The sequence below is a fragment of the Pyrus communis genome, chromosome 15 (genome assembly GCF_041283825.1).
Source record: "Pyrus communis isolate YQ-2024b chromosome 15, ASM4128382v1, whole genome shotgun sequence".
Classification (NCBI taxonomy): domain Eukaryota; kingdom Viridiplantae; phylum Streptophyta; class Magnoliopsida; order Rosales; family Rosaceae; genus Pyrus; species Pyrus communis.
The window spans coordinates 19,911,973-19,925,574 of NC_142579.1; the positions used below are offsets into that span (position 1 = coordinate 19,911,973).

Sequence of the window (13,602 nt, forward strand, 5' to 3'; positions counted from 1 at the left end):
CACCCTTCTTCATCCCTACTTTCCCCCCTACAGATTGCTTATATCTAAAGCACAAGAAGTGAAAACTAAAAACTATACAGTTATCAAATAGATCTTAAGATTTTGACCAATATGTATAACAGAATGTACTCATGAAAAGGGAAAACACAGAAAAGGGAAAACTTGGGATTCATAGTAACCAATTTCGTCACGACTGGATACCCATGTGGATAATCCTCTCCTTCTTGATTGCCAACATTCATATCCCTTAATATCTGTTACCCTGAACTATATATATATATATATATATATATATATATATATATGTATTTCTCTCTCTCTCTCTCTCTCTCTCTATCTCTCTCTCTCTCTCTCTCTCTCTCTCTCTAATGTAGTGGCATAGAAATCAATGTCAACGTAAACTTTTTCCTTTAGACGATATTATTTGCCTTTGACCTTTGCATCATCTTTCTTTAGAGTCCTCATAATGAATCATCTGATTACTGTGTCATGTCCTTATTTCCACCAGCATGAAGTCAGTGATAGAGAGATACAATAGATCAAGGGAGGAACATCAGCAACTTCTTAGCCCAGTTTCAGAAGTGAAGGTCTTCTCCATCTACCTCTTGCTCATTTTTCTCTGCATTAACTATATTGGAGCATACCATATGAAATCTTAACTACATTGGAGTTTATTAATTGCAAGAGTTCGATTTCTTCTTCTTTCTTCCCTACGTTATTTGAGTTTAAAATAGATATTAGGGTTGATGAAGAGCACGATGGTAGGATGGACATGGATTTCATCACTAAACTCTGTACATAGAAACCCTAAACCCTAAATCTGTATATATCTGTGTATCTGCTTCAACCTGTAGAAAGTAGCAAGCATAAGTGAAATACATGATAAACCAATTTATGTTTCCAAATATTTAACCAAATAATTTCGGATTTGCCTTACAGCTTCTAGGCATAAAACTTATAACTAGGCATTCAGTTACAACTTATGCGTCTCAAGCATTGTTTGGTTTTGGAATAAAATTTCCAAGTCCCCGCTGTTGCTTACCATTGCTACAGATTAGGAACAAATAATTATTACAATAATATTCTCTGGTCCTGCTTTGTCAAGTCAAACGAACTATTTTTTAATGGAGTTATTTTTTTAATCATCATAAGGAAGGCTTACTTCACACCACCATCAGGCAAAACTAAACATGCATACAACTTCCTTGGCACTGATCAAGCATGTTAGTTGAAACAGATTCTGATATATCATAAGAAGATACTTCGGTTCCTAACTAACATATATGTAGGGACACACGATGCTTGTATAAGTTGAACCTACTCTTCCATCATTTACTATCTATAGGATGTTTTCAGCTGCCAAGAGATGTGAACTGGACATGTTATAATCTTCCAAACAAAGTCCTGATGATGGGATGGTGAACTTGTATAACTCCATTATAAGATAGTTCGTTTGTCTTGAGTCAGAAGTACTACTAGAATATGTTGAACTAGACCAAATTGTACACATACCGCAAGAAACTACTTTTCTTTGACAAACCAGGGTTTATATATGTATTTATATAATCACAAGTTTCCAACATGTTATCGAAAAGACTTTTTCTGATCCATTTCTCAAATGTTGCATGCATTCTACTGTTTTGTTATTGTGCACTTGCTAGTTTTGGCAAGGGGAGGTAGCCAACTTAAGGCAACAACTACAGAACTTGAAAGAAAATCATCGGTACGATCTTTCTCCTTCAGTAAGAATTCAACAATTTTATTTGAAGGCACACGCACAAATAACGGTGGATGCATCTATTGTTACCATCTCATGGATAGTACTGTCATAATAAGATGCTTCATAAAATTCTTACAATGTCCTAATTCGATATCTAATTATTTAGGTTTAGGGTGGATGCGAGCCACTTAAAAACAATGTGTTATACACTGATTTATGGTAGAAGGACTCCAAACACTGATCATCGACTTATCGTTCCTCATTGTCGTAGTACAGGCAATTCATGGAAGAACAACTTTGTGGTTTAAGTGTCAAAGAACTACAAGGTCTAGAAAGTCAATTGGAAATGAGTCTGCAGGGAATTCGAATGAAAAAGGTTAGCCGAAATGAATGATTTGATTTGTGTATAATCTAATTTCATGCTGTAATTTTTTTTTATTTTAGTAGAATTTTGACAAATATCAATCATCTAAATTCTTGCAGGAACAAATATTAACTTATGAAATAGAAGAGCTAAATCAAAAGGTAATTAGTCGATCGTCATTCTATCTTACACATTAGTACTGAAAGTTAGTACTGGTTTGGTACTGAGATGCTTTTATAAAAAGTGGGTATAAAAAATAAAAAAAAACTGAGCTCAAAAAGATATTTGGTAAACACCTAAAAACAGCTTATTTTTACAGTTTTGGGTGAAAAAAAGCAGAAAACGTGAAGTAGCAAAAATGAGCTTATTCTCACAGCACAATAGAAGCAGTTTTTTTTCAAAGCACAATAATACCAAACCAGCTCTTAGTTCACTCGCCATACCAATTTTTTCTTTGTTTGTTCGATGCAGCGTAATGTCATACATCAACAAAATATGGAACTGTACAAGAAGGTAAATCTCTTTTGTTTAGAAAAAAATGGAAATTACTAAAGAAGGTATTCAGATTCAATATTTAACTACAATAAGAACTTAAAGAAAGAAATCAATCATAATCTATAATTACCTTATTTGGCAAGTTAAAGTCAGATATTAGCAATAATAAACTTCATGTGGAACAGGTTTATGGCACAAGTGCTGTGAATTCAAAAAGTAACATGTCCCTATACACCTTCAACTAAGCCAGCCCAACCAACAAATATAACAGACGTCAACAAGACCAAGCAAATAAATAGCGGTAAATTTTTCTTCACGTTCATTTATCAGAAAAGATAAGTTTTTTTTTTCATAAGATCTGAAAATTTGATGTTAGGAAACATTTTCATCTCAACTTTCATCTAAAATGTGCATGTTATAATGCAGAAGTATATACTTCAAGGAAGTGCCCGGATCATGGACAAGTGTCAATTGACTTTCTCTAAACAGGATGCCTTATACTCCAAGCATCTAAAATGTAAAAGTTAGTTTTTGCTAAGTTCTTTTTGGGCCCTGGATTGGTGGGCTTGCCTTTTTTTTTCCGGCCTGGTGGACTTTCATGTTACGGCCGTTATCCTTCTCGGGCTTTTTGGTGTTACTTGTGTGCTTGCCAGACTGGCAAACTTTCTTCGACAGACACACAGAGAATAAAAAGAAATTATTTTGTGTGCTTGGAAATGTTTAATTAGTACTAAGTTTGAACTAAACATTGTTACAGTTGTGAAGGTGCTCCAAACTGCATGAGCATTGTTTTTCGGCCATATCACAATTCACAAATGGTTTCGTCCCTAACATTTCAATTCGATTAATGCCATCCTCCAAATTTGTTCTGGCATAACAACTTCATGCTTACCATCCAAATTTGTTATCGCACTTAGTATACTAATCAAAACATAAATGTAAAAATAAAATACCATTAAAAGCTAGTAACCTGCTGATTTAGTTTTTAAACTAAAATTATTATCCGAGAAAAATTAAGTTTTTAAACTCATTTAAAATTGTCAATCTCATCCTACTATTATATTTGAAGTTATTTTATCCAATATTCAATGAATCCATACAAACTTAAGAAGCTTTTTTTTTTCCAGAGTGCTAGCAAACTCCTCAATTACCTTCTCATTTCAACATTTTCGCTTTTACTATGTATTCCACTAGCACATGAAACAAAAAATCTAAAAAGAAAAATAGTGGATTTTTATATAATAAAATTTTAGTTTTGAGTGGCACGATGAAAAGTGAGAATACTGAAATAAGAAGGTAAGTAAGAGTCTCCAAAAGAGTCCACAAATGTGACTATTTAAATACAAATTTGTTAACCTACGCCACAATTTGAAGACTAAAATTTGATATTATACCATTTTACACTCGAATAGAAAGAAACCAGTTTGTTTTTTAAGGAAGAAGTTGACAGTAATAGTTTTTTAATAATAGATAAATATGTGTGAAGAGTGGATTAAAATGCCTATAGGGAGAGTGTTACAAGTTCTAAATTTGAATGGATTCTTGGAATGACCTTAAATTATGAAGTTCAACACATTTTCCCGTTGTCAATAATCAGTTTGAGTAGAAAATATATGGTCAAGCTCCAATATAAGCTAAGACTTGAGTGGTACGAGTTTTATATAAAATTTAACTGTTGTACACACAATTCATATACTTGGACAAAAAAAAAAAAAAAATACAATTCATATACAAATCTAAAAAAATATGATCTCCCGTTTTTTGGATTAGTTAAATGACCTCAAATTCTTAATAGTAAGGTTAAAATATTGATTTGTACGAAGAAGGCGCAAGTAGGATTTCAAAATGCATTCTTGCGGAATTAATGGAAAAACTCCATACTTTCTAAACCCAATAAAAGGCCCATTTTCAAACCTTTCAATGATGAAAATTCAGAATATTTTGACAAAAATATGAAGCTTCTTTTATTTCTAACGGCAAAAAAAACAACCATCAAACAAAATAAGAAAAATTTGTAAATTGAAGAAATTAAGAGAGAGAGAGAGAGAGAGAGAGAGAGAGAGAGAGTCAAAAATCTAGTGTGGCAGTGCCGCTCATAGAAGCCAAGATTGGTACTGCGTTTGCACATTGAATTCATCATCCTCTGACAAATAATACAACCTTAAAAAACTTCTTCGAATTTTATAAAGAAACCGAAAATAAATAAATAAAACACTATTTCTATGAATCCGAACGAAGGGGTAAGAGAAGGAGGCGGAGGCTTGGGCTTTATAGCTGCTTAATTCATGGCGTAACCCTAACATCTACAAAACTTCGTCGTTTGAGTCAAGGGACTCTGTCCAACTTGCGTTTAGGATGCAGTAGAAGACCGGACGAGGCCCAACTTGACCAGCGTATGCCTGAGCAGGCCAGATAGAAAAATTAACAAACATGAAAACAATGTTATGTTGGTCGGAACTAGGGATGGGCAACGGTTATGGCAGGTGGGTAACCACGGTTATTTACCCATAATTTAAACTTTTACCCGCATAATCGTTTACCCATTGAGTATTTACATAAACGGGTATACTCATACCCATAACTGTTTATAAAGGTATCGTTTGGTATGCAGACGGGACAGGACGGGACGGGACGGGACGGGACTGAACGGAATGGAGCGGGAGCAAAGATGCCCTCGGATGGAAACAAGGAGGAAGAAGAAGGAGACGGAGAGGTTATAATTTTGTGTTCCACGGATGTGGAACGAGTCGTTTCAGGGGGTGAGGCGGAACGAAAATTCATCCAAAACTCGTCTCGTGGAACAGCTCGTTCCACCCGTTTTAGGCGCACCAAACGTGGGACGAAACGCCTTGTCCCACTCTTTTCCGTCCCGTCCCACGTACCAAACGGTTAACCATACTCATAACCTCATACTCATTTATCCATAACTGCATACCCGTTTACCCATTTACTTTTTTTTTTTGTTTACCTGTCTACCTATTTTTTTAACAACTTGAAAATTAAAAAGAAATTTGTCATAATTTTCTTTTTTCTAACTATTAAATACAATTATAAGTACATTTAACATGTATTTTTATATTAACAGCAATATTATTTATGAATATATGCGATGTCTCCCAATTACTGGATTGTCAATCTATTACAAGAATCATGCATGGTTGCAGGTTAATTAATATTCTTGTACACATATATATATATATATATATATATATAAGTACGCATCAGCCTGCTAATAAACTAATTTGATAAATATTTGGATTTTTATTTAGAAACATATGTTCATCGATCCAAGCCATTTAATCGATTTCTAATTTTGGGGTCAAATATTTATTGAAAACTAGAAGCCAATTAAATATATATATATATATATATATATATATATATATATATATGTACGTATCATCTGATAATAACATGTTTCTAAATGCTCAAGGTAATCATTATCTTGAATTGGTCAAAGCTCCAAAAGACTCCAAAACAAAACTGTCAAACACTCTAATGCTTTGGCACATTCAATCACATATATTAAACATTAGCTTGTTCTATTAACTATATAAATTTTTCTCAAGTGAGGCATATATATATATATATATATATGGTTCTTTATAACCAAATATATCTCGGGATACTAAACCTAGTTAGAAACTAATTTTTTTTTTTTTTTTTTTTTGTTGAGTTTTACATATATTAAAATAAACGGTTAAATGGGCACCCGTTTATAACTCGGGTAATACCCATAACCGCCCATTTAAATTTCACGGGTAAATGGTTATACCCATAACTGTTTATTTATCAAAACGGTTACCCATAACCGTAACCGTCAAATTTAAATGGACAGATAACCGCCAAATTTAAATGGGCGGATAACCGCAGTTACCCATAACTAATGGGTATTTGCCCATCCCTAGTTAGAACTCAGAAGGGAAAATTGTTTCAGTGTACCAAGAACAAGGTCTGGTACATCAATTCTAGTAATACAATTAGTTAGAGATTTTGTGTTTCAAGTTTCCAAGCAATTGCATTATTACAAATGGTGTACCACAACGTGTTAAAGGCACATTGAAAAATCTCTCCTCAAAAGGAAAGAAATAAACAATTAGCAATCGGAGCTCACTCATTCTGGACACTACAACAAAATTGTTGTTCACCATTGACCCTTTCGTCTCTCTTCGTTCCTTCCTCTAGTGCCAATTTTCTGTTCACACTTCGGTATTCTCTCTATCTCTCATTGTTTGAATGATTCGGTTTCTCTTTGACACTCCAAGAATCAAAGGATTACAAATGTAGTTCCTTAAAGAACAAAAATTTTAGAAACCACAATGGATACACGAGTTCTTACAATCTAAGGATTGGCATGCGCAAATTTGGTTCCAACATAAAGCTTTCCTCTATTCACACTTTGGTATTTTCTCTCTCTCATCGATTAAATGTTTCGGTTTCTCTTTGACACTCCATGAATCAAAGGATTACTAGTGTAGTTCCTTAAAGAACAAAAATTCTAGAAACCACAATTTTGATCCGCAAGACACGCGAGTTCTTACAATCTAGGGACTAGCATGCGTGAATTTGGTTCCAACATAAGGCTTTCCTCTGTGCACACTTTAGTATTCTCTCTCTCTCTCTCTCTCATCTATTGAATGTTTCGGTTTCTGTTTGACGTTCCATGAATCAAAGGATTACAAGTGTAGTTCCTTAAAGAACAAATTTTTTAGAAACCACAGTTTATAGAGCTAGGGCCGGCCACATGTGTAAGGTTTTGCCCTGACATGTGTCAACATCTGATTAGCCAAGGTGTGTCATCCATAGGATGGATGAGGAAAGAATTATCCCAAGATATTATTTAGGCTTTTTAGCCAATATGGCCCCTGAGATTTGCATAACTCCTCGCTTTGGTCCCTGAGATTTGAAATCAATAGAATTGGTCCCTAAATTTGTCCACCATAAATCATTTTGGTCATTTCATGAAAAATCTCCATTAAATAAAAATAAAATGACCAAAATACCTTTAATTTTTGTCAATTCATTTTTGCCCATTGTTTATTAAAATTGAGGGTATATTTGTCATTTTGATCCTTATCTAACATAATTTTGCACGGAATGACCAAAATGATTGATGGTGAACAATCTCATAGACCACTTCTATTGGTTTCAAATCTTAAGGACCAAGGTGATATGTTATGCAAATCTCAGGGACCATTTTTGCTAAAAAGCCTATTATTTATTAAATAATATCTTGAATTTATTTGGTGGAATCCCAGTTTGATTGTGATTCCATTCTTGATAAAGTTGGTCTTCCTTTGGGTAAGTATAAAGATAGAATTTAGTAATTAATCATATCTTTAATGTCTTTGACTTATCTTCTTGACACATGCAAGGAAACTTGATGAGATGGTAGTCAGGGCCTTAGGGATGTTAGATTCTGTGTGATTAAATGTGGGCCTAGCCAATTTAACAAGGGCATTGTTGTATTTTGCTGGTAAAAATTTACGTATCAGCTCCAAAAAATTTCAAATTATTTTTGGCTCCATAATAATTTTATTTTTGGTTGCTTCGTGAGTATTCTTATACAAACTTTTCGTAGGATTGAGTCTTTGATACGCCCGATTTAATGTGTCGTTGGAACCCATTGTTGTGTGATGGATCCCATACAATTATTATTTGAGTTTAGCATGTTACATTTAGGTGTATTGAAGAGTTACTCTCTTGCTAGTGCGGAGTTGTGAGCCTTAAAAATGAAAATATTTTTCAATGTGCCGTGAACACAACACGGTACATCAATTATCATAATATAAGTGGTTGGATATATAAATAAAATTTACAATAATTTGTATTATGACATTTGGTATACTGAACTATATTTCCGGTACACTAAAACATTTCTCCTAATAGTGTTGTCCAAGGTACTAAGGATTGGACTGCTAAGGCTGGAGCCTTTAACATGACTCTCCAATAGAACCGAGTTTGATACTACCGGGATTCAGCCAAAATAGTAAAATTGGGAAGGGAATTTCTGTTAAAACCCATTTGTCTCTGGACAGTACAAGTTTTCCACCGACACCTTTTTTTCTCAATATTCTCTTGACACCCAAGATAATTTTTTAGTATTCCAAGAATAACCTCTTGTACACCCTTGTCCTCCATCTATATAATAACCTCTTGTACACCCATGTCCTCCATCTGTATATTTCATGTCTTTTAATCTTAAACTAATCCATTTATGAAGCAATATAATTTCCAATTGCGGTTAACTACGATTATTTGATGCAAAGAGGCTTCAGTTCAGTTTTGAGCATATATCCTAATAAATAAGGGTGCTACTTTGACTATTCCATACCTATTTTATTTTCAATTGCATTAAAAGTTGAGTTGTGGTTCTGTTTCATCATTGGAGTTGAGAGTCTAGAAAAAACTGAAACCAAAATTCGAACTAAAACTTGTAAAAACACAAAAAATAATTGTATACCTCATCTTCGTAATCATCATCGATATCGATTTCTTCTTCCATTGTGGTTTTTTTAACAAATAAAAGTATCTATAAAAAAATAAATAAATAAAAGTAGAGCGTATGTAATTGCCGTTAGAGAGAAGGGGAAACTTGATGAACACGTTCTTTTGAATCAAAACCCCTGGGTGTCCAATTTGGGATTAGTGTAATTTTCAGATTCTGAGGGGGTTTTTTGTTTAAATAAAATAAATTTGAATTAATTAAATGTATAATCACTGTGTGGAATCTTGTTAGTTAATCACAACTATATTGTTAACACTTAAATGAAAACTGTGTATATTGTGTCTTCCATAAACGAGAAAAAGTGTATTGTGTATAAGGTAGATGTCGTAGAAACAACATTTTTGTATAATAAGAGTAAGACCGTATACGATAGATGTTTTTCCTTCTTCTTCGATCCTCACAAAATAGAGTCTTTATAGCTTGGGCTCACCCTTGTGTATAAGGTAGATCTAGGTGAACAGAGATAACAAGATTACTCTCTCCCCTTTGAAGTTCACACTGAAGGATGCATATTAAAGAAGGAGCTCGAATGCTGTATCGTCACCCTTAACATTTATCTCACAATTTTCTTATCAAAAAAGTGCGAGGATTCGAATTTAGGACATCTTAGCGACTGAGCATCAAATCTAAAACCCCAAAAAATAACATGAAAATGTGCTGAGATCAGAATTGCACTATTACAATAAATTGATTAATAATAATCTATAATTACACATCTTCTAGCTTTGTAATAGCTAGACCCGATATATTGCTCATCAAGTGGAACCATCCCATCTCACATCAGGAAGCGTAACCTGCAAATGGCGTCTTGGTTCTTCATGTAAATGACACCCGTCATCAAAATTCTGCGAGTAGCTGACAGCATCGTACTGAAACGACCTAGTTTTCGACCCGCATATGCTTCTGCCCCTATCACTCAACAACCTCCGAAGCAAGTTCCGCCATCTAGGGCTTCTTTTTCTTTGGCTGCAGCTGCGGATGCGAGCGTACTCCATTTCTTCTTGCACCGGAAAGCACGAAGGAGACATCAAACACCTGGAAAAAGATTTTCTGTGATGATCAATGACATCTCTCTCCATTAACCCTAATGAAACACAAGTAAATCTAACAGACTTTTGTTACTGTTAGGTTTTTGAAGAGCACGGAGAGAGAGAGAGAGAGAGAGAGAGAGAGAGAGAGAGAGAAAGAGAGAGAGTGGAGGGAGAGGACGAGACCTATCTGATATCTCTCTTTATAAAAGGTAACAATAATAATACTAAGTTTGTTGGATGTAAAATTATATTCTTGTTGCACCAGTTTTGTGGGGCTCATACATGTTTGCAGCTTGAAAATGAATATACAGACAGAAATCACTAGTCCAAAAAGCATATTTTCACACCAACCCTCTTAAAATATGCTTTGTTGATTGGTTATTTAAGCATATTTTTTATGTATGTAAAGATTTTGGTTGTTTTTATTAGAAGCGATATTTCACATTAATTTACATTATGAAGGAGAGAGGGAGAGAAGCGTTTGAACTCAGGATTCAAGAGTCAAGACGTAGTAAGTTGAATAACAACCCTATATCACCAAGACAATCCACCACTTGTGAGCTGAAATTCTCACCTACCCTCTTTCAAAATTGAAATTTTATCATTACTCTTACATAGCTAAGAAGGTTCATACCAAAATTAATGGGATCTTAGAACCTTCTAAAAACTTAAGATGCAATTTGATTAGATTCAATTATCGCCAAAGGCAAATCTAAACCACATTATTGCTAGCCTATTGTGAGCATAACCCACCCCTCTTCCCCTTAATGTAGATAATATCATTTGTAAAAAAATAAAAAATAAAATAAAAAAGGGGTTGAGGAATTGTTAAGTCCATTGTATCACTTGAGGTAAATCATGGAAGCAAATTAAAATTCCCTATTTATGCATCATTAGCTCTACTGACAGAAAAAAAAAATGTATCATTTACTCCTAATTAATTTTAATTTTTAACTTTAATGGAAACAAATTGATTCAAAAACTTTAATATATGGAAATTATGTCAAAGTCAAATGTTAACAAGCATAATACCTCTTCGACTCAAATAATATACCTACGCCATAGGAGAAAAACAGATGATAAAATCAATCAAAACATGTTCAATTACTTAAGTAAAATGCTATGGCATTCTACCAAGCACTAATTAACAAGGCTCTAATTTTTAACTTTAATGGAAACAAATTGATTCAAAAACTTTAATATATGGAAATTATGTCAAAGTCAAATGTTAACAAGCATAATACCTCTACGACTCAAATAATATACCTACGCCATAGGAGAAAAACAGATGATAAAATCAATCAAAACATGTTCAATTACTTAAGTAAAATGCTATGGCATTCTACCAAGCACTAATTAATAAGGCTCTAAAAGACGTTAGGTGCTAGTCGGCGGTGGACTGGGGCCTAGCGCCTAGGCAGCTAGGCGGACCCCTAGGCAAATTTAAATAAATTTATTAGATATTGTATAAATACGTGTTTATTCATACTTAAAATACATAATTGTATTGGAATACATAAATTGTAAAATAAAATGATACATAGATTAAAGTGTTGTAGACCTATTTAACTGAGCTATCTAAGGAATAGAGAGAGAGGGGGCCGGCGGTAGCAAGAGGGAGAGGAGAGAGATTTAATTATGAGGTGTGTGTTGTATCACCCCTATTGTGCCTTTATTTATAGTAGTAGGATAGGTAAAAGCCTTACCCTTTTAGGATTACACCTCTTAATAGGTAATCAACTCCTAATAAGAATATAAGAGATATTCCTAGATCTACTAGGATTTACACAATCACATTCCTATTCTAAATATGACTGCAACAATCCCCCTTGAGTGTGTAAATACTCAACAAACCATCACATCAGATCTTCAGCAGATAAGGTAGACTAGTTGATGAAGTTATTGGCACAAAAGGTGAATGCGAGTCTCAAATTTAAAGAAAGTATGTGTTGATGCACAAAATCAGCGAGAACTTTGGTACAACAGAAAGTGTCAAGTTTGTGACCTTCGCTAGATTGCTCTGGTCATTAGTGTGGATAAGTATTTAAATGGATAGGGACAGGGAAGCAAACAACACAAGATGTACATAGTTCACCCAGATTGGCTACGTCCACAGAGTAGAGAAGTTCTCATTAGTTGATACATAGGTTCAAGCTCTCCTTTAGTGAGTTCTAGTGAATAGTTTAGTACAAATGACATTATAGATTATTGTGACAGAATGATCCCCTTTTATAGAAGAGCGTTTCTAGCTTTGTTCTGACATTGACACATGTCGTGCTGTGATTGGCCTCTGATATCGACACGTGTTGCGCTGTGATTGGCCTCTGATATCGATACGTGTCAAGTTGTGATTGGCCTCCTGGTTGGAGGGAAACTCTTGTGGGTTCTTGACGGTATACTGTTAATTGGTGTTCAGCAATTTCAGGATTGGTTAAGTATGGTACAAACGGTGCTCCCCTAAGTTCCCGAGTGAGGGAAACTCCTTGGTTGGGGACTTGCAAGATCCAAGCCATTGAGTAATCACAAAACTTCTAAGTACCGAAGCGTGATATCATTGTCATTTGCCTCTGCCCTATAGGTAGATGTGGCCTCTTCTCTGGAAGTACTTTTCCTTCATCCAAGAATGGTATCTTTAGCTGATGTTGACACATAAGGTAATGTATCATTTTCATTTGAAGCTTACTTGTAGTTTCAGGCTTGGTCAAGTGTGCTACAAACCCCATAGTAGGAGTCCTCCTAGTCTTTGAGCGAGGAGATCTACCGAAAGAGGTGACAGACAAGGTAAGCAATCAGAGTTCCAAGCAATCAGCCTTAGATCGGAAGCTTGATCTCGGGTTCTGGTTGATTGTTCTCCTTCTTCTTGTCTCTCATTCAGCACTAAAGACAAAGAAAATGACAGGAAGAAGAGATGATATGAGATACTCTTGTTTTTGTAGAAGACAGATGAATCGACACGTGCTTTGTTGTACTTGTTGACTTTCCAGAGGCATATTCTTGAACTGGGCTGGAGGGTTTTCTGGTTTCCTCCAGAGGAGTGAGCTGACTCAAGAATTTGAAGGTTAAAACAAGTCCGTCAAATCTGGAGTACGTTCGATCTTGATGATATGGGATACTTCTGTTGTTGACAAAGTAGTGGATGTGGTATGGCGAGGCTTTGTTCTTCAGTTACGGTGCTAGCAAAAGGTTGTTGAAGCTTCTCACTCTCTTCAATTAGAGTAACGATACTGAGCTTGGATTTGACTTAGACTCTTCCATCTGGATTGTGCGGTTCTACTGGAAGGGCGTCGTGCTGTAGTGATCTGTTCTAGCTCGTCATTAAACTTTTTGCTTCAATCTTTTGTATAGCAGAAGTGGTACGCAACCTTTGCATTTAAATGGTCCTTCAGAGCACTACTTCTCAGCGACTCATCCATACTTGACGACTTCAGTGTAAACAGCCAATATTGTACCAACTGTTCTGAGGTATCTGCCGAAAGAATTCATG

General features: G+C 34.8%; 2 protein-coding genes across 2 annotated transcripts; one reads left to right on the forward strand and one right to left on the reverse strand.

The window, feature by feature from the left end:
• Positions 1-508: 508 nt before the first annotated feature.
• LOC137724720 (agamous-like MADS-box protein AGL21) lies at positions 509-3,338 on the forward strand. Its single transcript, XM_068463438.2, has 7 exons — positions 509-587; positions 1,662-1,723; positions 1,997-2,096; positions 2,204-2,245; positions 2,556-2,597; positions 2,765-2,880; positions 3,006-3,338. The coding sequence occupies exons 1-6, from the start codon at positions 510-512 to the stop codon at positions 2,822-2,824; spliced, it is 384 nt and encodes a 127-aa protein (XP_068319539.2). The 5' UTR covers position 509; the 3' UTR covers positions 2,825-2,880; positions 3,006-3,338.
• Positions 3,339-9,614: 6,276 nt separating this feature from the next.
• On the reverse strand, positions 9,615-10,275 carry LOC137732705 (uncharacterized). The gene has a single exon (XM_068471996.2). The coding sequence runs from the start codon at positions 10,164-10,166 to the stop codon at positions 9,843-9,845; it is 324 nt and encodes a 107-aa protein (XP_068328097.2). The 5' UTR covers positions 10,167-10,275; the 3' UTR covers positions 9,615-9,842.
• Between the last annotated feature and the right edge of the window lie 3,327 nt (positions 10,276-13,602).

Bases quoted from the DNA above. Each gene is read 5' to 3' on its own strand.
- LOC137724720 (XM_068463438.2), top strand. From the start codon at position 510: ATGAAGTCAGTGATAGAGAGATACAATAGATCAAGGGAGGAACATCAG. The intron at 588-1,661 runs GTCTTCTCCATC...TGCACTTGCTAG, and splicing joins GCCCAGTTTCAGAAGTGAAG to TTTTGGCAAGGGGAGGTAGC. The intron at 2,598-2,764 runs GTAAATCTCTTT...CATGTGGAACAG, and splicing joins ATATGGAACTGTACAAGAAG to GTTTATGGCACAAGTGCTGT.
- LOC137732705 (XM_068471996.2), bottom strand. From the start codon at position 10,166: ATGGAGAGAGATGTCATTGATCATCACAGAAAATCTTTTTCCAGGTGT.